Here is a 26,633-nt window from a genome sequence, read left to right as displayed (position 1 = left end):
TATCTACCGGCTTAGTCTCAAGCTTTACCATAATTATCCTTTTATTTAGCGCGGAACCTTTTTCCATGAATATCGATCGTATGATCCTTATCTGTTACATAATTAACGGAAGGAGGAATATTTCTCGCAGTTTTTCAAAGTAAATTAGTAAAGGCATTAGAAATAATTTATCCCCTACGAAATTAAAGCGGGCCAAATGTTGGCAAAGTCGAATCCATTAGTTCGTAATCAGACATAGCTTAGTCCTAAGAAGATACATTGAATGAATTACACACAATTTGTACGTTGAAGATGTTGTTATAACATTGAAATCTAGGTCACATTAACTTTTCTTATAATCGTGGAAAATTGCAAGTGTTTCTTTCAATATGGAAAAATTCCGCTCCATCACGTTTGAATCTTCGGATTTTATTTGTAAGTTGAATTAAGTATATGTTTTTATGTAGAGCGTTTTGAAAATCATTAATCATTCTACCAAATAAAGTTGTTAAGCATGGAACGGCAACTATAAATTATCTACCGTGTAGTGGTTAGAGTTATTCGTAAAAGAGGATATTCCAGCGTCACATGCAAAAGGTTTTGTGCTCTCACTCATACAAAGTATGTACTACATTGAACAAGCAAATTTGTACGCAGTCACGCGCACGAGTGCATAGTTAAATACACTAGTGCATAGTTAAATAAGTATGATAATCGACATGAAAATATCATTTGACTAACCTGGGATTCGAACCCGGATATCCCCGATGGCCGGTTAAATATGCTATCACTTATACCACGAAGCAACCTTTTTCCTTGAATATGAAATTCACTGACTCTTTTTACTTGTGTCTAAGATTCGCCTAGAAAAAATTACTCGGTAATGTAACGGACCGGCAATCGGGAGGATCTGGGTTTGAATCGTGGCTAACATAAGCGAAATGTTTTTTTCGTGGCAAATAACAGTCTTGGTATATATGTAATCTCATTCATATTAAATAATAGTGTAGTATAAGATCTAAAATTCCCTTCGAAATTAAAAAAATGGGAGACATATTAAGTACAAGACCTAACTTCAATGCAGGGTTCCATCCCGGAAGGGTCCATACAGTGTACTCGAGGGGTAGAGAAAAATTGATCGGGTAATGCTCCTGAGAAATTTTAGTTTCTTCCCAATGACTACAACCGCTCTGCGGTGATGTTAGTATCATTCTAAACTGGAGAACTTTTAATGAAATTACATTTAGTTGTCATAAATTTCTAGACGTCTTATTATGCCTAATAATTTCAACAGTTAAATATAATGAGTCTACCTGATCCTGTGCACTAGTATTTTACATGAAGTCTCGCATATTTATATCGCAATGTGGTCGTTTACTCTGGCACGAAATCTTAATTTTAGTTAATAACTCGGTCGATGGATGGGTAAAAAAAACTAACTACCTCGTTCAGTCATTCTCACAAAAATTAGCATTGAAAAATCGCGGAAGTTGCCGCCCACTTCTGAGAAAAGTTGCATTCATCATCAGAGTTTCGGTTCATTACGACCTGTAGTGAGAACAATTCATTGAGAGAATCAATCGCTCAGAAGAGTGTAAGCAGCACGTGAAACAGGTTGTTGGTGAGAGATATAACGCAAAGTTAGTTTGCATAACTTCACTCGAGCGAAATAAATATCCCACATTCGAGTTTTATCTGTGTGTATTGTTTGTTTTCTCGTCACTCCTGTTACACAAGTAAAATTCTTGTCTTATACTTGTAAAACTGGTTTGCAGGTTCATTGGATCTCGCGTATCTAATTTTTGCATACAACAAGCATATTTACGCAAATAGTTAGATAGATAGTTAAAGATTAAATTCGGTCATCTAGACGTCGTCGCTGTATAACATCGACCAAACATCAACCCCTGCTTAGTGATACGGTGGTTCAAGTTCAAATTCTTTCTTTTGGGTGACTCATGTAATGATTAATAATGGTAATTTTAATAAATAAGAATATTTTTATAAGAAAATAACTTTTCGAAATTTCTCCCTCGATTGCAAGTTATCGAGAAACATATATGTCGGAAATACGAGACAAATAAACCAACGTGATACTTTTCATATTGTGTTTTGATGACATAACGGTTACTTTTGAAAATATTTAGACACGAAATGAAGATATGCACGTTATATTACCTACTCAGTGAAATATTTATTCTTGGTTAGCGTCAGCAAGAACTTAAAAGGCAATGGTGCAACCTAGAATCTAATTGATAATGTGCAGTATATTCTCTGTATTCATCTTATTTTCAATGCTTGGTTACAAAAAATTAATATATTATAGTCACAGCCAATAAATTATCGAGAGGTAGGTACTTACTTTAAAGCAGTTTCTCCTTCTGTAGTGTAAATAACATCTATTATTGCAGGTTTGTAATGACTAAAATGGTTAAAATAATTTGATAGTCTATTTCTTAGCTGCATCACGTTTTTACAGATTTTACGTGGATGAAAATACGTGTCTAAAGATATACTAACTGTTAATAAAGCACTTAAAATGGATTTATACATTCACCATTATTCCTAGTCCTTCTTTTCCACCTTCCCACAAAAGATATGCTTCCTCTTTGATTTCCTTTCACTTTCCATGCATAAGAACAGAAAACTTGAAAACTCGCGCTAGCCCCGTTTCAAACATGCCGCTCGCAACACAAGAACACAGGGCTTCGGATAATAACGAAAAAAACTGTTGGCCTGCTGGGGCCCGACCACGGGTCAGACGGGCTTCTTAGGTCGAGGAAAGCATAGAGGAAAAAAAAACAGATGTAGGGGACACAAGAGACGATGGAGGGGAGGTAGTGAGAGAGACTGCTGTGGGGTGAGAAGCTCTTTCACCGAGAGTGGGGGTTCATACAGCAGCGCCATGGAAGAAAAGATCGTAAGCGCTTGACGTTGAGAAAACACGCTCGGGAAATTGAGCTATAGTGTGGTTATTACAAATATTACATTGATGAAACGTATCTTATTTCCAAGAAGAAGGATGAATGTTCTCATTTCCCGAAAAAAAAATTCAAATCGCATTTTCTACGTGGTCGAATTACATCGAGAAAACAGGCGTTTTATTGTGTTTTTCAGCGCAAATAACTAATTAACAAATGGTTTTCAAATAATTTTTTTTCACTTGCCAATAACAATAATCTTAGCTTAAACCATATCCAAAACAAGTTCTCTCCAGAGTGTATAATAAGCGAGCAAATGGCAAGCAACCTGAAGTCTGCAGAGCCGTTTTTCGCGGAGGTATAGAACACCCTTAAATAAGGATTATTAATACCTTATCAAACAAAGAAAACTTTCTGACCTTAGCCAGTTTTAATAAGTGATTATTAAGACATATTTCCCTGAGCTCTGCATCTCATGCATGCATTGGTAATCTCAGACGATGCATAACTCCTATCTACTCATATAGAAACTAGGTCCCTGTGACGTCACGTGGAGTGGCATCGCATGGGCACCAATCTGGCCTTTTTCAAATGAGAATAAAATTGACCTTTGCCATTCATCTAAAACGGTATTTCTAAAACCAAATAATTTGTATATTATGAATACACTGATGGTGGGTAACGAATCGCAATCAATGCCTTTCGTTTTCTTTGATGTAGGAAACTACCCTATTGAATGAGATTGAAATAATAATATGGTCACTTATTCTTCTCAAATCATTTAGGTTTCATACAGATATTAAAGCTCTTATGGTACTCACTCTTATTGCCAGGTTTGCCAATAAGGACTCAACAAATCAATTTTGAACTATGGACTACTGTAGTAGTGTAACCTACATACCATTGATTTAAATTAAGTGCTATTATGTTCCATTTTCGAGACAATTTCTCTCCAATGTTTTTTCTCCTCAATTTGTTTCCGGATATGGCTTAAGTGGTAAAACTTATTATTATAAATGTCCTATTGTTGAGTGTAGGGCCACCATGAAGAATATTTTTCAAAAATATATGCATATGTAGTAGTCTTTCGTCATTATAAAGTTATTAGACTTTCAATTTCAGAGGTTTATATTTACAAACTTCATGTGAATGTTTCTATTCAGAAACATCTAAAAAAGCATTCCATTTTTTACGCACGGATTAGCGAATAATTTATAGTTTCAATGGATTTCAATTTTATTATGATCTTAATTTGATTGTAGTTATAAATTTAGAGTAATTTGAGACTTGCTGATAAGATTGGCAATGGGGTAATGCACAGGTGTTTCCCGTAAAAAGCATTTCAATATGCTATGGGAAAATCATGCATTGCATCATTCTTTGTCCAAATGGTCATTATCAGTGGATGTTTGCTTCCTATCATAGACAGTAGCAATGCCAACTCAGTGTAGTCATGTATCATAGAACATTTTCTGGTGGTTGAGAAGAAGTCCCCAACTGATGGGTTAGGAGGACAAGGATACCGGCGTGCTGAATATTTTTGGTCTCTGTTTCAGTGACTCAATGCTGCGAACATTAAGCATTGCTGAAGTGTATTGTGAGCATGAGAAATGGCTGAAACACTTATTAGATAAATGTGCTCGAAACTTTTACTCAATACAGAACATGAAATCTCAGAAAACAATGTCATATTATTGAAACAAACTCCTAACCATTTACTTAATGCCTATGAAAGTATGTGCAAAAACAAGAGTAAAATTGTCAACAACGACCATGGACCCATCCCACTCAGCTCACTTTTTTCCATCATCGAATAAGAAAGTTTCAATCAATGCATCATTCATTCAATAACAGTGTAAAGTATTTTAATTTGGTGGTTATATTAACAGTTTACCTAACCTGAAATCCCAGAGTTCATTAAAAATTTCTTCAAGACCCTTCCCCCCTGTTCCACCCTCACCCCTCCCACTCCCTCTTCTCCCCCTATTCCTCATGCCCCCTTGTCCCCTTCCCCTCCCCCACTCTCCTATTGCCATTGGTCTCCCCTTAAGCAGTGCTATCAAAAATTCTTCAGGCCTTCACCCTCACAGTTTTTACATTCCTCCCCTTAATTTTCACCCCTCCAGTCCCTTTTCTATTGAAGTTAGATTGTCCTCCCATCCCCCCCACTTTCGACCTTGTGTTGGGAGCGCGTTTCTCCTTCAGCTCGCTGAGGAGGGCCACATTGTGTATTTTATCCAATCTGGTCCTCGTCCCAATGTGTGTGTGATTGTTTTCAGAGTGCTGAGTATTTACATTAACCAAACACCAGGCATCCTTAGCAGGGTCTTTCCAGCCCTTAAGAATCCTGGGTTGTAAACCAAGAATCCTTAGTTTGGGTCCCTCACAAGGATCTTGTTTTGGTTTGATTGTGTGTGTGATTTGGCTATTCCTATTAGGCCCCCTGGGGTTTGGTCCCTGCGGTGGAACTCTTTCCTGCACACTGTTTAATTTTTGCAAGGTGGACGAGGAGTGGGAGATATTATATATTTGTCCAATTGAGTAGTTTTTGTTTCATGTTACCACCATATTTACTCATCTATCCTGCGATCCCCCATTTTTGGGCCGGCTCGTGAGGGAAAAAACTTCTTCGCGCTTTTAGTGGTCTAATATTGTCGTGTCATCCCGTGGACAGCTCAACAAGGGGCGACTCAGAATAGGGATCTTGGACTAACGCTGAGGGATTCCGGACAGCGAAGGTGGTCCTCTAGGAGGGACGGTATCGGTGGAAATGAAAGATCCCGGGTTTGCCGCAAGAAGTGTATTTGATTCCGTCGATTCTTGCACGAGAGTGATCTCCTCCCTCGGCCTCTCCAGGTAAATCGTTGACCTTCCCTTCCCCAGCCCTGTGGGCTCCCGCTACGTAAGTCCCGACTCTTGACGAAATGACGATTGACCTCGAGTCAATGATGCGTGCAGTTTTTAAGGCATCCCTACATCCGTCCACCCCTCCCCCCCCCCCCCCCTCCGTGAGTTCTAGAACCTTCCAACGGTACGCCATTCTTTGCTGAAAAGTGCAAACGCATCGGCAATCAAAAATGCTGTTCCTGCGGCAAAATTAGCGCAGTGCGGACATTGTGGCTTTCCTTTTATGAAAGTGCAGATGCACCGTCTATCCGAAAATGCATTCCTCGCCATCAGCACAATCAACACCGTGCAGGCATAAAGGAAAGTTGAAGAGTCCCACGCAAGAAAGGTGAATAGACGATGATGAGGACGCATAGGCCGACCAAAAGAATATGCACACATCAACAAAAAGAGTGTGAGGACTTAGTCGAATGCAAAATGAAGTCGGGATTTAACAGTATAATTTTGAGGATTCGTGTAAGCCGCACAACCACTTTTTTCACCGGCATTCTCGGAAAAAAGGTGCACAGCTTCTATGAGAAAATACAGTATGTATATCTTTGAGAACGTGGAGATGATTTCCACTGATATTTTTCTACGTGTCTGAAAGGAATGTCAGCGGTGGTACTGCGGTTTATGCTACAGATAGTGAGTACTAGTGAAACCTGGAAGTTGAGATTCTTTCGCTCAGAATGAAAAACAGAGACAGATTATGACTCCTTTACAGAGTAAAGGATAAGTGCGGGGAAAAGGAAAAATTTGGTGTTATGTGACAATCTGAGATCGGATAGCTTTGCAGAGATGATTCCTTATCCTTACACAAATATTGCACTATTCATCTTTATGGTGAATAAAGGCTTATATCTATCCTCTCAGGCTCAATTTTGTGGAAGTTCATTTTATTCATAATAAAATGAAAAAATTTTTATTTTATTCCACTAATTTATATAAGGGTGTGACTAGTTTCGATAGAGCAGCATCGTCATCAGATATGTACTTATGAATGTATATAGCAGCGGCGTTATTATCAGACACACAGAGTCGAATCAAAGGCTTGGTTCTTATATTCGTTCCAGGTTAAGGGAGAGGAAGAAGGTAGGGGGAAGAGGTCGACACTTGTAGGTGTGAGTAGGAGAGGAAACGAAGGCCTTTGGCAGGTTTGGGTATTGCCAGATTGCTGGTGGCTAAGGTAGCCAGTTGTGAGGGTGTACGTGGGAGTGGGGGGCAGGGGAGAATTATGGGTTTATGCTTTTTCTGTTGCGGTTCATGAGGCTTCCAGGAGTGGGGAAAAATTCTCAAATAGAATGTCATTAAGAAGAGGACATTTCTTCATATGCCTCCATATCCCCAACTCTTCTCTCTGTCCATTCTCCTCCGTTTGTCTTTGGGGTGCATAAATTTTGGGGTGAAATCACTAGTGTGGTTTTTTTTCTGCAGGTGTTTCGGAAAGTGGGACTGCAAGAGGTAACACTTCTGGAAGCATCTCTTGTGCTCCTCTGCTCTCATGTGGAAAGTGTGCCCTATCTGTCCAATATAGGCCGCAGAAAATTCGTTGCATTGTCACAAATATACCCCACTGTGTAGTGGCACATCGAGGGAGGGCGGTTTTGGGGGATAAACCCTTCCCCCAGAACTCAAGGAAATTTTAAGTTGAATCCATTTTACTTAAATGGATTGATAATACTAATATAATTATGTAAAGATTAATAAAATATCCCTCAGAAAGCTGTAAAACTCAGCATTCTGAACCATTTATCTTTCAATTCAGCAGTTTGTTAATCTCACACCTACCACTTATCCTGGTGGATATTCCATACCCCCACACACACTGTTATCAGTTGCACCTAAATCCCCCTAGCCTTAATTCCTAGCTGTGCCCATGCCACTATGTATTCTCTAATGGATCTCTTTATCCTATGTTTTATTGAAATTTTTTAATCGTTATTGTTGTAAAAGGCTATTTTAAAATTGTCCTTAGGAAACAGGTTGCTTATTTCCTGTGAAAGAACTCCGTAATAGGGCAATTCTCCCCTCTTAAATGTATCTGATGATGATGTCACTGCATCGAAACTAGTCATACATTTATATAATTGGTGGAATAAAGCAAAGGATTTTCTCATTTTAACAAATGAATGAAGGCATTGATTTAAGAACGAGGGACTTATTTAGCCATTCCTCTCCCTCCTTGGCCATCTTTCGTAGTCATTGTGTGGCTATAATGGTTGGTACACTGGATTCTCCCATCCAGGCCCAGTTTCATAACTTCCCATTTGTGGTCTCCTCTAAAAACTCCTTGATTCTCTCCAAACTCCCATGGTGTGCTAATTGTTAATACGTATGAGGAAAATTGATATTGACAGGTTTTTGGGTATTTGCGTATTCAATTTCATCTGTTGTGATGATTTACAGCTTATCAAGCTGGAGATCTATGCCTGTAGCTAAATGGCCATTGGCCCAATAATAATTAATCCATTTGTCTTTTGATTGGTCCATGGTGCGCATTCAATGTTTATCACGAAATTTTTGAACTCAGGAGAGTGTCGGGGGCTCAACATGATCGCATTCATAGTGAGGAAACATTGTTAAGCCACTCAAACAAATCTGTTTCATCTACACTTGATGAGAGCACAAAAACTCTTAAATTAAGGGATGGAGAGGTAGAGGATCTCTCCTTTATCCTGGAAAGAATCTATATTGGCTTTCTGGAGGATATAATTGTGGATATTGGCTAAAACAGAGAGATATATATCTGTGTGACTCATCCTGGGAACTAAGGTATTCTCATCCTTACAAATAGATATGGAATAAAATAAACTGCCATCTTTATTTCCTTTGAACAATTTACCCCCTCTAGCAGACCTCTGACACATTCAAGGTCCGCTGATCCACTGGAAACACTCTAACCTCAACCAAGAAAACCTTACTGCTCTTGGGGCACATTCATTGTTTGCTTGGAAGTTCGAGAATTCTATAGAGCCTGTCTTACGGATTATTTGTAGTTTGCAATACTATGGACATTTTAAATCCAGTTGTTCAAGCTTCAAACTTAAACTTACAATCACTCATAACTTTTTTCGATGCTGTTGGAACCGCGACTTAGGCTCATAATTGCATGCCAGAAAAAAATTGTAATAAGTCTTCTTGTACAATATGTTTAACCTATCCTTATCATTGGGACCATGACGTTATGAACTTTGGAAAAAAAACATACTTTGTAATTACATTGTTCATATTAAAGAGAGTCTATTGTATGCTGTTGGCCAACAACAGTGACAACTTTTCTTCTTTTAACTTTCCCAGTTAATTTTTCATGAAGTTACAGCCATTTGAAAAAATTATAAAAATGACTGTTCATTGGAGAATAGGGAAAAATGGCTGATTCTCAAATTTCTATAATGTGGCTGTCGTGTTGAAAATCGTTATTTGAAACTGATTAATTAGCATTCGTTCTTAACAATTGGAAATGAGCATTATGTATATTAAGAAGCAAAATATAAATTTCACAATTATTTAATAATCACAAAATAGTGTCAACATTAACAGTTTTTGATAGCTGGTCTTGAAATCCAAGGAAATGTGTGACAAGCATTAAAAAATTAATCAATCAGCTATGTCACGTTCAGTGACTTCTGCATCTCTTTGACTTGTCTCAGCAAGTTTTTTTTCCTATCTATGGTATTAACTGGAGAATTTTTTTCATTGGGATATTCAAAGCAGAAAGAAAAAGTTATTTATTTTTTTTCTTACTGGTTAGTGGTGTCAAGGGTGCCCATAGTGATTGGGGGATCGACCTCTCCAAATGCTCAAAGTGTTCCACCTCTGAATGAATTCCCTGAAATGTATCCCTTCGCCTTATAAATAGTCTGCCTGAAATGCACAGATTGAAAGCTCCCCCTATCAAATGGGAGTAAAAATTCACAGCTGTATGTTGGGAAAAATCAATTCAAATAACATGGTACTTTCAAAAGAGGCATTAAATAAAGAAAAAGAAAATGTTCATCGAAAAAAGCTATTATAGTGTGAATGAATATTTGAATGAGGGCTACTTATTTTTGTAATTTATGTAATGAATGTAATGTTTTTTAATGTATATCCTTAATATAGGTTTTTATATATTACATTTGTGTTTTTTCTGTATAACATATATGGCGAGACACCAATTTTCTTTTAGCTGGTAATGATGCTATGAACTGTATATGTTATTTGTCAATAAATTATCATTATCATTTTTTTTCTGGCCATGGCTTTGAATGGGGAACAAATTGATGCATGTCGAACGTTGCTTTTATAAGTTATTGTGCTAAGTATTTTTAGTATCCTATGTGCGTAATTTAAAAGTTATTAATGTAAATCGCATTGTCCAAAACCGCCCATGCATAAGGCCAATGCACCCACAAGGTCGATGCATCGTCCATTGTCCTTATCTTTGATATGTACAGTCATGACCATCTAAAAATTAAGGTTATAAAATAATCTAGCTTTTGTTTTAAGACTTTCGTTATAACTTACAGTTACAGTGGATGATCTACATCAGGAAGGAAGCAGTGGTGTGACATTGAATGTACATCCTGGTTTGGTGGCTGGTAAGTGCACCATATCACCAGAAGAAGGAATGAGCCTGATTACATTATTCACCATCAAGTGCGAGGGTTTTGAAGATAACTTGGAGAAATCAAATGCTGCCCTGTTATACCAATTCTTTCAGAAATCCCTTGGTGATGACGGAGAAGAATCGTGTAAGCATTCCTTGATATTTTCATCCTGTTTTAATTCTGTTTCTCCATTTTATCATAGCCCCCTCATATCACTATCCATTTTTTTATTTTAATGAAGAGAGTACACCCACGTTTAGCAAGTTAAAGTGGACATATGATTCTCTGGATAAAGACTTGAGCACCAAATTAGTTTGACCATGATACAAAGTTAAACGGGTTATCTAGTTCTAAATATTTTTAGAGGAATTAAATTTCAAATATAGTTGTCCATTTTGTTGCTACTCCCAGCCGGAATTCATCATTCCACTGTTCTGCTGAAGTTGACGTGGATATTTCAATAGCTAAGATGAGACATTATTGTTATTAATGAGCTGTCTAATTCACCTTGATTGCCAATCACTTTTCTTTTTCAGTGTCTCTCTTAGATCAAGACACTGAAGCAATTGGAGAGAAGCTAATTCTAATGCCTGGTGATGTGCATAAAGACTACACTGCCACAATTGTCATCAAAGTTTCTAACCATATAGCGATGAATGCAATGTACAACTTGACAGTCAAGGTATGTTGTACTTGGCACCCAATTATTCTCTTGCTCATTTGTTCTATGAGGGTGAGCTGGAGTGGCTTAAGCAAGTGGGGGGAGGGGCAGGAAAGTTTCTCGCCACGTGACTTTCCCTTTGCCAATGAGGAGACAGCAGGCGTGGCCCAAGTCAGTCGCTCTCAGACCTCCATCGAGTTAACATCGGGAATCTGCTCATGGAGCAATGTTGCCAAACCTCTCGCGTTCTCCTTGTATGTCTCAAAGTATGCCTTCCACCAACAGTGCCTCATTCTGCGCCCCCCAATCTTACCCCTGTTTACACTGACGGTTCGAAAGATAACTCTGCTTGTGCATGTGCTGTGTTCTCCCTTATCCACGGGAACATCAAAACGAAGCTACACCTGATGTGCAGTGTTTGCACGGCGGAGCTTTATGCTATAAGGACAGCTCTTGAAGCCCTAGGTGACTACGGCGGCTCGTTTTTCATATGCACTGACTCCCTGAGCTCGCTACAAGCCATCTCTGGCTTCTCACCCATGCACCTGATCGTGCAAGAAATACACTCCCTGCTGCTGACCCTTACGAGAAAGGGTTTTAATATCTGTTTTCTGTGGGTACCGGGACATGAGGGGATAGCTGGGAATGAGATAGCAGACGCTATGGCCAAGGAAGCTCTGAAGTGACGAAGAGTTTGCCTTAACGCTGGTTCCCTACGAGGACTTTAGAGCATCTCTAAGAAATGCGGTATTGGAACAATGGAGGGAGTCGTGGAGGAATCTGAACAATAACAAGCTCCGTGGCATCAAGGACATAGTAGCAGCGTGGCTCTCCTCAGCTCGTAGTAATCGGAGAGAGGAGGTAGTACTCACACGATTGAGGATAGGGCACAGCCCCCTTATCCATGCGTATCTCTTTACTGAAGAGAAGGAACCTCCCCAATGTGATGATTGTAGGTGCCCGTTAAGTATTAGAACCATCATGTTAGATTGTGTTAAGTACCGCGAAGCACGGAGACGGAATAATCTAGGGGGAGACCTAGAAGCCCTTTTAGGAGACCATCCTACCAACTTAAATAGTACATTTTGGTTCCTCAGAGAAATAAACATTTTTAATAAAGTCTAATTGCGCACACTCTTTGTACGAAGACATCATATGCTGTGGATCACTTTCTACATAAGTTTTGTAATCAAATTACACAGTAGTGGTGCAAAATGACCTAGCCGTCGACGCACCCTAAATCCAAACACTAATACTACTACTCATTCAGCGTGGTAGCTGACAATGTCATGGGCTTCTGAGAAAGGATTATCCCCAATGCCTTCCAAATGAGTAGATATATTGTCTTGGCACCGGGGCCAAAATACCTGTGGCCACCCAGGACTCACACGTTTCCAAATACATATACCACTACTATTTCAGCCTCCTTTTAAAATGATTATTTGTTATGTTAACATGATGTAAAACACGTTTGAAATTACAAACTGTGCCAAAAACACTACGAAATGTTTCCCACCTGATAATAACCTGTACCCACTTGATAATTGGCATGAATATCTTAAATGTAATCGTAAGAGCAAGAGAATCAAGAGCATGTCTAATTGAATGCATCCATTGATTGCCTCACAAGGGTAATCAACACTTGATGTGCCACCGGTGGCATTCTGGAGGCATTCATACCGGAGGAGATTACATTAGGAGATATTCTGACGAATTATTTTGTAGTAGTTTTGGGGTTATCACTTTTTAGTATGCAATGAACCACATATTGGGAGTGTTTTCAGGTGTTGCTTGGTTGCATTCTTGAATCATTCAGTGTCCATTTTTCAGTGATATGCCTACAATTGGGTATATTTTTGCTGTAAATTCATTATTTTAAATTCCTAAAAATTTTGTGGAAAAGTGCCAATAAAAACTTTTTCGTGAACTTTCAAGAAGTACTGAGAACAACAAAATTCAAACTCACTTTTGAAAAAGGGATTCATTTTTGGTGGAAAAAGTCTCCAATCTTATGTAATACCTTAAGTACTGTACAAAAGTGGGTTTGGAGTGCATTAACTTGCTGAATGGAGGCTGGCGCGTACGAAATAATGAAGGCTTACGTAACAGTTTACAATTTCAACAACACTTTTAATATACACTTCGACTTGAAAATGAACAACAAAATACATAAATGGATTATTCTCTGCATTAAAAAAATTAAACTATTGATACTGGCCAGTTAAATACCATGTGACAGCAATTAATGAATAACAAAAGAAAAGAAACTCTGTTTAACAATTGTTGGCGTAAAAGACAGCAAAATGGTGGAGTAATGGCAAACGCCAATTCCAAATAATCACTTTCTGTCCTATTAACTACAATTAACCATTCACACACACGGGGAAAAGGGAGGGCATAAAAAAATATTTAAAAATAATGCACGGGAATGTATCACAGTTCTTCTTATCTTCAATGGTGGGGGAAATGGGGCTCTTCTGGTTCTGCTGACTTTGGGGGGGGTATAGGTGGCTTGAGTACTTATCGCTCTCTCTGAGTTGTGGCTGGAGAAGGCTTCCTTAGCTGGCTCTGGTCAACGTTGATGCGTCTCCTCTCGCTGTGGGATGAGAGAACTTCTTCACTGGGCGTCGTGGAGTGACATTTTTCTATTTTGCGAGCCGGAAATCTGTTCGATACTTAGTACGCGTCTTCAAACCGACTTGTCCAAGGGTGGTAACTTTAATGAAATGAAAAACGCGTAAAGATACTTAGTGGACTGTATTAACAATCGGAAAAGGTTCACATCACAGAATAGATGCTTCTCGGTTGTGGTCACGCCGAACACTGCCCCCTTGTCTCTGTCTCTGAGCGTGCAGCCCTCGCACTAAATCATGTCACCCTAGGGCCGCCACCCCCGACCCCACCGAAGGCCCCTAACCCAGTCCTCCACTCATAGATCCATCGTCGACCTCCACTCACCCCAACCCTAAGGTCCAAACATACCGCCCGCCAAAAGGGACTAAAATTCCCTATTCTCATTTTGTGAAGGGAAGGGACACAATTTTGTGACGGGACGTTTAAATGTTCCCTTTGAGTTCCACACTGTGGCCACCCTGACAAGTCCATCAGCCCCAGGATGCACCTCGTCGATAACCGCAAGCTTCCAGGTTAATGGGGGTGTATTGTCGTCCTTGAGTAACACCACCATGCCAGGGCGAACGTTGCTGGATTCCCTTGTCCACTTGGCTTGCTGTTGCAGATGTGTCAAATAATCATTTGACCAGCTCCGCCAAAATTGCTGAAGTTTTGCTTGGAGTAATTGCCACCTGGAAAGCAAACCAGCACGAGTATCGCTCAGATCTGGCTCATGAAGGGAAGTCAAGGGAGCTCCGATGAGAAAGTGACCAGGTGTTAAGGGCAAGGGATCATTGGGATCATTTGACAAAGGTGTTATTGGTCGGGAATTAAGGCATGCCTCTATTTGAGTTAAAAGGGTTGCTAGCTCTTCGAACGTTAGACAATTGGTTCCCATAACCCTTCTCAAGTGATGTTTCACTGATTTTACTCCTACCTCCCAGATGCCTCCGAAGTGTGGAGCTCTCGCAGGGATAAAGTGCCATTGGATGCCTTCTTGAGCACTATAATCCTGTGTGATGCTTGATTGTTGAACTGCTAGGAAAAACTCAGCTAATTCTCGTAGTTCTCTAGCGGCACCTACAAAGTTTGAACCATTATCGCTGTATATCTGGGAACACCTTCCTCGTCTTGCAATAAATCTTCGCAATGCGGCAAGGAAAGCTTGGCTTGTCATATCACTCACAACTTCTAAGTGAATCGCCTTGGATGCCAAACAAACAAATATGGTGACGTAACATTTCACCTTTGTTTTAGTTCTCCGCGAACCAGACTTGATGAGCAACGGCCCAGCACAATCCACTCCTGTGTTTAAAAATGGTCTTTCAGCCGTAACCCTATATTGTGGAAGTTGCCCCATAAGTTGTTTTGCTGCCTCTGCCTTCAACTTATAGCATGTCAAGCACTGATGAATAATTTTCTTTATCACATTCTTGCCATTGATGATCCAGTACCTTTGTCTCAGGGATGAATGTACTGACTGACAACCAGCATGCAACAATCTTCTGTGTTCTTCCTCAATAATTAACTTCGTAAGATGATGTTCAGGGGGAAGAATCACTTGATGTTTTTGCTCAAATGGCAGTTGAGAAGCTTGGAGCCTTCCTCCTACTCTGAGAATTTGATTTTGACAAATCAATGGGTGCAATGACTTCAGCTTGCTCTTGTTTGAGACTGCTGACTTGGTCAAGAGATCAGTTATCTCGCCAAAATACTCCGATGGTTGCACTAACTTAATGCATACCATTAGGGCTTCTTGCAGCTCTGGACTTGTAAGTGATCCGCTTCTCCGTAGCGACCGTTCACGATGCACGTTGAAGGTAAATCTCCGCTTGTAAGATATTTGTAATCTTGATCTATGTAAACTTGAGAATCGAAGAGTGATATCCTCCTGAGTTACTGCTAGACAAACAGTGTGTATCTTTCTTTCTTCATTATGAATGTTCTCGGCAAATGCCTCGTGTTTCGATAGCCAACTTGCAGGTGAATTCACCATCCATGCCGGCCCATTCCACCATAAGTTGCAATTAATGAGGGCATCTCCAGTATTTCCCCTAGAAATCAAGTCTGCTGGATTCTCACCGGATAAGATATGCTTCCATTTGCATCCGGATACATTCTCCTGAATTTCTGAGACTCTGTTTGCTACAAATGTTTTCCATCTTGTTGGGCTTGTTGCGATCCAATGCAGCACAATTGTGGAGTCAGTCCACAAAAAACATTCCGAAATCTCTACCCTTAATGAATTTATCACCTTCTTGTACAGGCGTGAAAGTAGAAGTGCACCGCACAACTCCAATCTCGGAATGGAAATCTTTTTCACAGGTGCTACCTTAGATTTGGCGCATAGAAGTTTGACATTGATGTTTCCGTCAGTGTCGGATGACCTTAGGTAAATGCATGCTCCATAGGCTTCCTCGGACGCATCTGAGAAGCCATGCAGTTGCAGTTCTTTGAGGTTGTTATTAATAGTGACTTGTCTATCTATCCTGATGTTGTCAATGAAATGCAATTTTCCGTACCAATTCATCCACTGTTGTAGCAGATCCTTTGGAAGTGGTTCATCCCAGTTCAACTTGCCCAACCAAGTTCGCTGCAGGAAGATCTTGCCTAGGATGACAATAGGGCTTATCAGTCCTAGTGGATCGAAAATTGATGCTATTGTGGCTAGTACCTGCCTCTTTGTTGGGTGATTGGCAACCCTTGAATCATCTTGATTACCCTTTAGAATTTGAAGTTTGTCTGTCCCTGGATGCCACAAGAGGCCTAAGGTTCTTACACCGTCACTGCCATCCAAGTTCAAAGGGAACTGCGTTCCTCTTATATCTGTGGGAATAGCGTTGAGCAGTGCAGGGTTATTTAAACACCATTTTCTGAGCTGGAATTCACCTTTCAATAGTAATTGTTGAAGTTGACCTTGGATCTCGAGAGCTTCGTTTAAGCTCTGACAGCCGGAAATACAATCATCTACATAGAAATCTTGTAATAGGATTTCTGCTGCCTTGGGGTACTCTTCAGCTTCTTCTCTTGCTAGTTGTTGCAAGCATCTAGTGGCGAGAAATGGAGCTGACGCAGTCCCGTAAGTAACTGTTTGTAGCTCATACGTCTTCACTGGCTGATCCTCTGACTGTCTCCAAAGTATTCGTTGGACTCTGCAATCGTGATTGTCAACCTTGATTTGCCTGTGCATTTTCTCTATATCGGCAGTGAAGGCTATCCGATGCATGCGGAACCTAAGAACAATGGATTGTAAATCGTCTTGTACTGTAGGTCCTACCATGAGGATGTCATTTAGTGATTTTCTATTTGTAGTTCTTGCTGACGCATCAAATACAACCCTAGTCTTAGTTGTAGAACTACATTGCTTCACTACTGGATGATGAGGTAAATAACATGTTAAATGTGTCTTTGATGGCTCTTTGACGAGTTTCATATGACCTAATCTTTCATATTCATCCATAAATCCAACATATTCCCTTCGTAGGTTTGAGTCCCCTTTGAATCGCCTTTCAAGTTGCTGCAGTCTTGACTTGGCTGCCTCTAGAGAGTCTCCTAGTTCTGTGGGGTTCTTTCGGAACGGAGGTCGTACAATGAATCCACCTGTATGGTCTCTCCTTGTATTTTTGACAAAGTGATCTTCGCATTCCCTTTCCTCGACTGTTGAAGGTTTCTGGTTCATGTCTTCTAATTCCCAAAATCGTTGCAGCTGCTCTTCTAGATTGCTGCACTCTCTCACTATGAATGTTTCCAATGGTCGAGGCTCTGCACATCTATCGTCAGGAGTTTCAAACCTTCCAGCTAAGATCCAGCCGAATTCTGTGTCCAGCAAAATCGGATAAGGTCCAGGTCTCACTTGTTTACCTTGTTTGAGAACACTGAAGAACACTTCTGCTCCAATCAGCATATCAATTGGTCCTGGCGTGTTGAACTCAGGATCTGCTAAGGTAAGTTCTCTTGGAATGTTCCAGTCTTGAGTTGCGACATATGACGCTGGGATGTGCCCTGATATACTAGGAAGTACTAAACATTCAAGCTGAGTGTGGTAGTTACTGACCCGTGAGTGCATTTTCACGGTAGTACTATACTTGATGGTTGATTTGGTACTATTAATGCCTTGTATTGGCACAAAGCTGCGCACCTTCTTCAGTTTAAGACGTTGAGTTAGTGCCTCAGTGACGAAGTGAGCTTGTGAACAAGAATCTAGTAATGCTCTGCATTCATGTAACCTTCCGTCACTACCTTGTATCTGCACTAATGCAGTAGAAAGCAAAACCTGAGAATGTGGTTTGCCTTTCACGGAACAGTATGTCATCGCATTGTTGAAGGGAGAGACGTTGTCTCCGGGAGCGTTCACTTCTGACTGTGCAGCCTGCTGAGAACTGCCACACTGTTTCTGACGCGAATAGAGATTCTTCTTGAATTCAATGTGAAGTAGAGTGTGGTGTTTCTGCTTGCAAATATGACACCTTCCTGCTCTGCACTCTTTGATGTGGTGATTCGGGTATAAACAGTTGAAACAAAGGCCCTTTTTCTTCACGAGTTCCTTCCTCTGCGGAACACTTTGCTGGGTAAATGTTGGACATTTATAAATTGCATGGTCATGTTAGCAAACTGGACACTCATGATTTGTTGTGACATAACTATGGCTTGTAGATTGGACTCGATTGCATGATTCGCGTTGTTTGCTGGTGGTTGATTTTTCCTTTTGTGTTTGATTGGATTTAACTACCTCCAATGCCTGACACTTAGCTTCTAAAAACTCAATTAGTTCATGCAATCTTGGGAACTGTTGGTTGTTAGCCTTCACCTCCCATTCTTTGCAAGTCTGTTCGTCAATCTTCTCGAGCAGAAGTTGAGATAGCAGCACTTCATGCAATGGCGTGTCAAGCTTTAATGCCTCGATCGCATTGTAGTTGCTAACTAGCTGATTAAGCACCATTCTTAATTCATTTACAGACTCGCATTTCATCGATGGTAATGAAAATAATGTCTTCATGTGTGCGGTTGCTATAAGTTTCAGATTGTAGTAACGTTTGCAAATTATTTCCCATGCAACCTTGAAATTCTCTGATGTTATGGGCAAATTTTCAATCAATTGATGCGCTTCTCCAGTGAGCGCTGACAGCAAATAATGATATCGTTGGATATCATCCACCGAATTGTTTTCGATGACCAAACTATTGAAAGTATCATAAAAATGTTTGAAGTCTATTACCTTTCCACTAAAGCTGGGTAATTGGATGTTTGGAAGTTTTAATTCCCGTTTCCCGTTATCTCGACCACTGCTATGCCTGGAGAGCGACTCTTGTGAGTGTGAAGACTGCGCTTCTTGATCTCTTTCTATAATGCTTCTCATTTTTCCTACCACTGCATAGTAGGTATTTTCAAACTCGTCCCTGTCCGCTTCGTGAGCCTCTCCTTCCTCTTCTAATTCAAGTTGTAACTGAATTTCGTCGTACTCTTTCCATATGCTTGGCATTTTATCCAATCGTACTTGAACTTGAGTGGCATCTGATTCTTCTACGAAATTATCGAGGAAAGTTTTCGCTCGTGTTAATTTACTCTTTGCTAAATCCCTTTTTCTAATAAGCACGCCTTTGGATGGCATGATAAAGGTATGGATAGGTGATTTAGGGATAAATACAATGCAAGAAAGGAGAAATAAGCCAGACTTAAGCAATACTTATCTTAGTTGGCTAGCACGCCATGCAGTGACGGTGATGTTGCGATGAGCTCCTTGCGGCGTGAGAGGCTTCCGACGACCTTATCTGCGTCAGCTGTGCTCCCGCCGAAGTCCTCCCCTATGTCCCCCGATGGTCCAGAAAATGCGTCGTAGATGCTAGCGCGGAGTAGGGTGCTTCCCCTGGTGAGAGGCTATTCTTGACGCTTGCCGCCCGCCGTGATATGTTGACGGAAGCAAGGACGCCAGAATTATCCCTTTTGAACGTGCACTGTTGAAGTGATCTCCCGCTATCACCACTGTAATGTCATCGTAATCAAACTCGGGACTGTTCTGGAAGCAACGTTCACTGGAGTATTCGACGCGTGGCTTAACAATACAACACTAATGCACATAACACTAATATTATGCACAAACCGATCACATCTATCCGGCCCGAAGGACCAAAAAATGTTCGATACTTAGTACGCGTCTTCAAACCGACTTGTCCAAGGGTGGTAACTTTAATGAAATGAAAAACGCGTAAAGATACTAAGTGGACTGTATTAACAATTGGAAAAGGTTCACATCACAGAATAGATGCTTCTCGGTTGTGGTCACGCCGAACACTGCCCCTTGTCTCTGTCTCTGAGGGTGCAGCCCTCGCACTAAATCATGTCACCCTAGGGCCACCACCCCCGACCCCACCGAAGGCCCCTAACCCAGTCCTCCACTCATAGATCCATCGTCGACCTCCACTCACCCCAACCCTAAGGTCCAAACAAAATCTCCCTCTCGTCTCCTCTTTCCTAGCTACTGCCGTAATCAAAGGGTCTAGCCGGTTAACCTGAATCCGCCCAATGTAACAAAAATGTCACACCCTGTATCGCTCCACTGCAATGGCTCTTGCATCGTTCGGGCACGGTATATTGTTGTGTTTTATACCTTGTAAGAAAGAGGAAGCTAAGTGCTTCAATTCAAGGTAAGAATTGTCAAATGAGAGTGAAGACCTATCCTTTAAGTACCCCTGGTACTTAGGTGCCTTCGCTAGACACTAAAAATGGACGTTCGCTTTGTGTAAATATTTAATTTTTTCATTAACTTTATGCGCTACAGCGACAATTTTTGGTATGTATCAACATAATGATACAAAATTATTAATAATACATTAATATGTTTGGTATTGCTTTCCATTTCTGTAATATACTCTGATAAATGTTACTGTGACATAAATGTCACATTGGGTGGATCCCTATGCAAATCTTCAAAGTTTTGAATTTTTTGCTCTAGTTAGTATATATTGCATTTTCAACGTTTTTCTTTTGTATTCCCGCCAAAAGATTTATTATTTTTCAATAAATCGATAAATTTGCATTTATTTACTTTTATTCCGATAATTACTTTTGAATTAAAATTTTTAATATTAGGGATATCGATAGCTCAGCACTGTGTGAACCCAAATAGCTTCCGGAAAACGAAGACTTAGACGAAGTACAATATACCTTGAGCCACCAGAAGCAGCAATTGTTACTGATTAGGACATTGCAGATGACCAGGCTGGTGGACTTGTGGAAAATTTAACGGGAAGACAACTTCGGGCAAGAGTGGAGCTTGTTTTGCAGCTTGATAATGATAATACTAATGAATTTCAAGAGAAGTCCGGAAGAATTTCGGTACCAGTTACATGTAAGGAAAAGGATTCGAAGTCAACGAAGCTTACGTCACTTCTCCAATAGAAGAAAGTAAAAAGAGAAGCTGCCAATTTGCGACAAGAAGGTCATTTTTTAAGAAATAGGTTATTCCCCGAAACAGATCTTCCTGAATAGAGGGAAAAATTAAGTGTAGAAATTTTTTAAATTGTTTTTTCGGATGACATTCTTTTTTCTCATGGCAGAATTATATAATTATACTACTTCTATTGTTTTTTCATCTTCTAGCATCAATAAAGAGGAGATGAAAATTTTCATTGGAATTTTACTGTTATGAGGTTGTAACTGGTTTCCATCCAAGCGATGCTCCTGGGAAGATTCTGGGGGTGCTCACAACTCAATGGTTACCGTAGCCTAGCGAAGGAATAGGTTCTTTGTGATGAGTAGATACCTTCACTGTGCAGACAATACGATGCCCGACATAAGAGACAAATTGTGGGACCTTCGCCGTAGATCACTACATTGAAAGAGCGTTTCAAGGGAATTTTTCCCACTGAGAAAATTCTCTTTTAGCAGGAGAATGATTGCGTATTTTGATATCCTTCCTTGCATGCAATTCATTCGGCGGAAGACAATCAGTTTTAATGGTGGTGGTGGAATATTTTTCCTTGGCTGTTGGATGTAGCTGTTCACAATCTTAAGCTGTTCACAATCTGTTCGCGAGCGAAATATGGTCATTGAATGTCACAATTAGAGATCAGGCGTGTAATAGTGCAAACATAACTGGCCATACATCGATGCAAAGCCAAGTATATCCGCCGTACTACTTCATTTTCAACAGAGGCAGACAGTTACATATGTTATGATGCTAATGATCAATTAGTCTCTGTTTTAGTGTAACAAAAGATTGCGTCGCCGTGCTGGAGAACATTGCGCTTCCGTCAAATGTACTGCATGCGATGCATGTAATATGGAAAAATATTTCTTTACTACTTACCACTCAAAATGGTACGTATATGCCGGCATTGAACTCTAAATCAATCTTTAGGTTATATGAAACAAATTGGCTCAAATTTCATTCAATTTTATACTGTATTACACTCTTATGTGTCGCGAGAATATTTATCAAACATGTATATTTATTCTATGTATTTTCCAAAATTGAGAAATGTATTTTCAACTGTTTTACTTATTAGCCATGTAAAAATATTATTTAAATGTACCTTCAACAAATCCATTGATTGTGTCAATTCAAGGTTCTATAATTTCATAACACTCCTGCCGAAAACTTTACATAAATTTAAAATAATTTTTCTTGGTGTGCATTTGACAAGTTTATAATATAAACATTATAAATTTGAATAAACACCACATTTGTGAAATAACATTGTAAAAATCCAAAAAATTTGTGCATTTAAAAAAATCACAATTTAGATCGAAAAATTTATGAATCGCGGGCAATGGAACTCAGAAAATTATTGCTAAATTTTTAAACAATTTACTTTAAATTTAAACAAAAGCTTTAAAACAGTGTATGTAATTAATAATATGTTTTTCTAGTGTATTTTTATCATTTAAATGAACAGTCCAGCTCAAATGCAAAAAATATTTGCTTTTTCTGGGGAAATATTACCTTGCACCAAAAGACAACATATCCGCCCAATGTGACATTTATGTCACAGCCTGTATCTCGGAAACTACTCAACCGATCAACGTAATATTTTCAGAATGTAGTAAAAATGAGACCTTAACCATTCTCCTAGAATATGAATTATTAATCTAAAAAAAAAATATTTTGGGCGGATCCAGGTTCAGATGGTGAAAAGTGCCCCCCGAGATTTTGAAAAATAAAAAATATACAAAAAAAAATATGATGAGATTCTTTCCCGGCGTATTATTTGAGTGAAGTCCTCTCGGGATTTCCACCGGTTGATTTGATTTATAGGCACCAACGTTTCAATGAACACCTCGTTCATCGTACTCAGGGTGAATAATAAATTTTAACTGATTAAAGAATGTTTATAAGTAACTATAAACAAATTGCAACAATTAAGTTACCCCTGATCGGCCGGAAAAATCTGAATTTTTATGAAACGGTGGGGTTCTATGATTTTTAATTTTCTTTAAAATGGGATTCCACGCATTACTAATTTTGTATCCAGTGTCCCTATTGAAATTATTTTTATTAAGCCTAATTTCAATGGCCTCCTTAGCGAGCCTGTCCCAGAAGTTGTTGGAACGGCAGATTAATTTGGCGCTATCCCATTTAATTTGGTGATCCCTATTAATGCTATGTTCAGCCACAGCAGACTTATCAGGCTGTCCAAGTCTGAAATGCCTCCGATGCTCCTTAATCCTGTTGGCTATCGTTCTACCAGTCTCCCCCACGTAGATTTGGCCACATTTACAGGAAATCTGGTAGACGCCAGGTGTCATTAGGCCAACGGGGTCTTTTGCCTTCACTAATTGGTCCCTCAGTTTACTAATACGTTTATGTATTGTCTCTATATTGTATCTTTTGAGAATGTTCGAGATCTTAGTAGATACTGTCGACATATATGGCAGAACGGCCCTGGCTACAGGCTTAGACTCTTCTTTCCCACCCGACAAATTTTCGTTAAAAGTTCTTTTCATGGCCAAAGTGATCTGTCGGTCACTGTATCCATTTTGCCGGAATGTTCTCTTCAAATATCTCATCTCATCTGGAAGACTTTCCGTGTCCGCGATGGCTTTGGCACGATGTACTAAGGTAGAAAGTACCGCCGCTCTGTGAGAAGGGTGGTGATGGCTGCGAGCATTCAAATACAGATCCGTGTGCGTCGGCTTGCGATACACGCCATGTCCCAGGCAACCATTACTCTTCCGGTGGATCAAGATATCGAGGAAAGGAATCTTGCCGTTTATTTCTTTTTCCATAGTAAACTGAATGTTTTTATGTTGGTTATTCATATGTTCTAAAAACTTCATTAAAGCCTCAGACCCATGAGGCCAAATTAGGAAGGTATCATCCACATATCGGAAAAAATACCTTGGGCGTAGCGGAGCTGTGGAGAGTGCCTTTTCTTCAAAATGTTCCATATAAAAATTTGCAATGGCTGGAGATAGAGGGGATCCCATAGGAACTACGTCCGTCTGCTCGAAAAATTCCTGGTCATATTTGAAATAAGTTGACGTCAGTACGTGATGGAATAGTTTCACCGTGTTGTCATGAAAAATATTCTGCAGCAACTCAATGGTGTCAACGAGTGGCACTCGAGTAAAAAGGGACACAACATCCAAGCTGACCAAAATGTCCGTATCTTTCACTTTAATATCATCCAGGATATTCACAAACTCGGCCGAGTTTTTGACATGGTGTTCACCAAGCCCAACATACGGAGAAAGGAGCCATGTTAAATATTTAGCCAAGTTATAGGTGGGCGAAGCGATAGAACTCACTATCGGTCTTAACGGCACTCCTTTTTTATGGATTTTGGGCAGTCCATAAAGCCTAGGGGGAGCCGGAGCATCAGGTTGTAGATTCTTTGCTTCTTCAGGTGCTAAACCGGACTTCTTGATGAGGGAAATCGTCTTTCTTGTTACCGCTTCTGTGGGGTCTCTATGCAGTTTCCGGTAAGCCTGGTCTTCTAGAATATCACGTATTTTATTACGATAATCTTCGGTTTTTAAGATTACGGTGGCGTTCCCCTTGTCTGCTGGCAAGATAGTAACCTCCTCGTTCCCACGAAGGGCTCTGATGGCAGATCGTTCCTCTCTGGATATATTAGGTTTTGGTGGGACGGCTTAAAACATAGGTGGGACTTAAAACATAGGAAACTTCGACCCTCACTTCTTCGGCCAAATCATCCGGAAGTTTACGAACAGCATTTTCTATTCCACCTAAATAATCTAAATATGGGATGGTCTTGGGTGCTGGAGCAAAGTTAAGTCCCTTGGACAATGCCGTAAAAGTTGCCTCGTTAAAACTTTCATTTGTCAAATTAATAACAACACGTTTTGGGTCCAATGGAGGAGCGACAGGCTTAGACTTTGGAAGGCGATCGCACTTACTCTTCTGTCTTATTTTCTCCTTTTCCAATAAAATTTCTCCAATGGCAGTAGTGACTCGGTCAATAAATTCCCAGTCCAATTCTCTCTCCTCTGGACGCACACGGATCTGTATCTGAATGCTCGCAGCCATCACCACCCTTCTCACAGAGCGGCGGTACTTTCTACCTTAGTACATCGTGCCAAAGCCATCGCGGACACGGAAAGTCTTCCAGATGAGATGAGATATTTGAAGAGAACATTCCGGCAAAATGGATACAGTGACCGACAGATCACTTTGGCCATGAAAAGAACTTTTAACGAAAATTTGTCGGGTGGGAAAGAAGAGTCTAAGCCTGTAGCCAGGGCCGTTCTGCCATATATGTCGACAGTATCTACTAAGATCTCGAACATTCTCAAAAGATACAATATAGAGACAATACATAAACCTATTAGTAAACTGAGGGACCAATTAGTGAAGGCAAAAGACCCCGTTGGCCTAATGACACCTGGCGTCTACCAGATTTCCTGTAAATGTGGCCAAATCTACGTGGGGGAGACTGGTAGAACGATAGCCACCAGGATTAAGGAGCATCGGAGGCATTTCAGACTTGGACAGCCTGATAAGTCTGCTGTGGCTGAACATAGCATTAATAGGGATCACCAAATTAAATGGGATAGCGCCAAATTAATCTGCCGTTCCAACAACTTCTGGGACAGGCTCGCTAAGGAGGCCATTGAAATTAGGCTTAATAAAAATAATTTCAATAGGGACACTGGATACAAAATTAGTAATGCGTGGAATCCCATTTTAAAGAAAATTAAAAATCATAGAACCCCACCGTTTCATAAAAATTCAGATTTTTCCGGCCGATCAGGGGTAACTTAATTGTTGCAATTTGTTTATAGTTACTTATAAACATTCTTTAATCAGTTAAAATTTATTATTCACCCTGAGTACGATGAACGAGGTGTTCATTGAAACGTTGGTGCCTATAAATCAAATCAACCGGTGGAAATCCCGAGAGGACTTCACTCAAAAAATATACACATGAAGTGCATCCAAAATAATATGTTTCCCCAAAGTTTCAGGCCTCAACAATGGAAAATAACTCCAAAAAAAATTGAAACACGATTTTTAGTTTTTTAACCATATCTCCAGTATTTATTTCTTTAAAATTGTTATTGTGATTTTAAAATGTAAATGCAGTTACGTTTTACCATCCTGATTTTTTTCAAAAATTTTTGATCCAAAACTCAACTTTTACATAAGTTTGAAATTTTCAAAATTAAATTAAAAAATTTAGGAAACGATAGTCACGCCGAAAAAATATATGTTGTCACCCCTACCCTGAAGTATAATTTTAATTTTTTTCAGATTTTTAAAATTGGTGGAACACGGTCAAAAGCACGAATAACTGCTTCGCGCCATTTGCATCTATGTATTCCAAAAGGATATTTGATTTGATTGTTGAGAGCAACTATTGTTGATCAGTTTCTAATATTATCGAGTAAGAATAAACATTAACATGAACAATGCCTATCACACTTAGATTGATCGTACTTATTTTTTATAACCATGCTGTTAAATTTTAAATTCCTAATTACTGCGCGAGTATGACAGAAGCGGTGATAATTGGTATATCG

At 39.7% G+C, this 26,633-nt stretch overlaps 1 protein-coding gene across 2 annotated transcripts in view; it reads left to right on the top strand.

Annotated features, from left to right (window-relative positions):
- LOC124161924 (polycystic kidney disease and receptor for egg jelly-related protein-like) overlaps nt 1-26,633 on the top strand; it is a 241,807-nt gene that overhangs the window by 63,037 nt on the left and 152,137 nt on the right. For both annotated transcript variants that reach the window (XM_046538185.1, XM_046538186.1), the window contains exons 11-12: nt 10,298-10,522; nt 10,915-11,060. In XM_046538185.1, coding sequence (XP_046394141.1) covers nt 10,298-10,522; nt 10,915-11,060 — 371 coding nt within the window. The remainder of the gene's footprint in view (nt 1-10,297; nt 10,523-10,914; nt 11,061-26,633) is intronic.

This window comes from Ischnura elegans, chromosome 7, assembly GCF_921293095.1.
Source record: "Ischnura elegans chromosome 7, ioIscEleg1.1, whole genome shotgun sequence".
In the NCBI taxonomy this organism is placed as follows: domain Eukaryota; kingdom Metazoa; phylum Arthropoda; class Insecta; order Odonata; family Coenagrionidae; genus Ischnura; species Ischnura elegans.
Note: the sequence above shows the minus strand (reverse complement) of the source record. Positions and strands in the feature narration are given on the sequence as shown.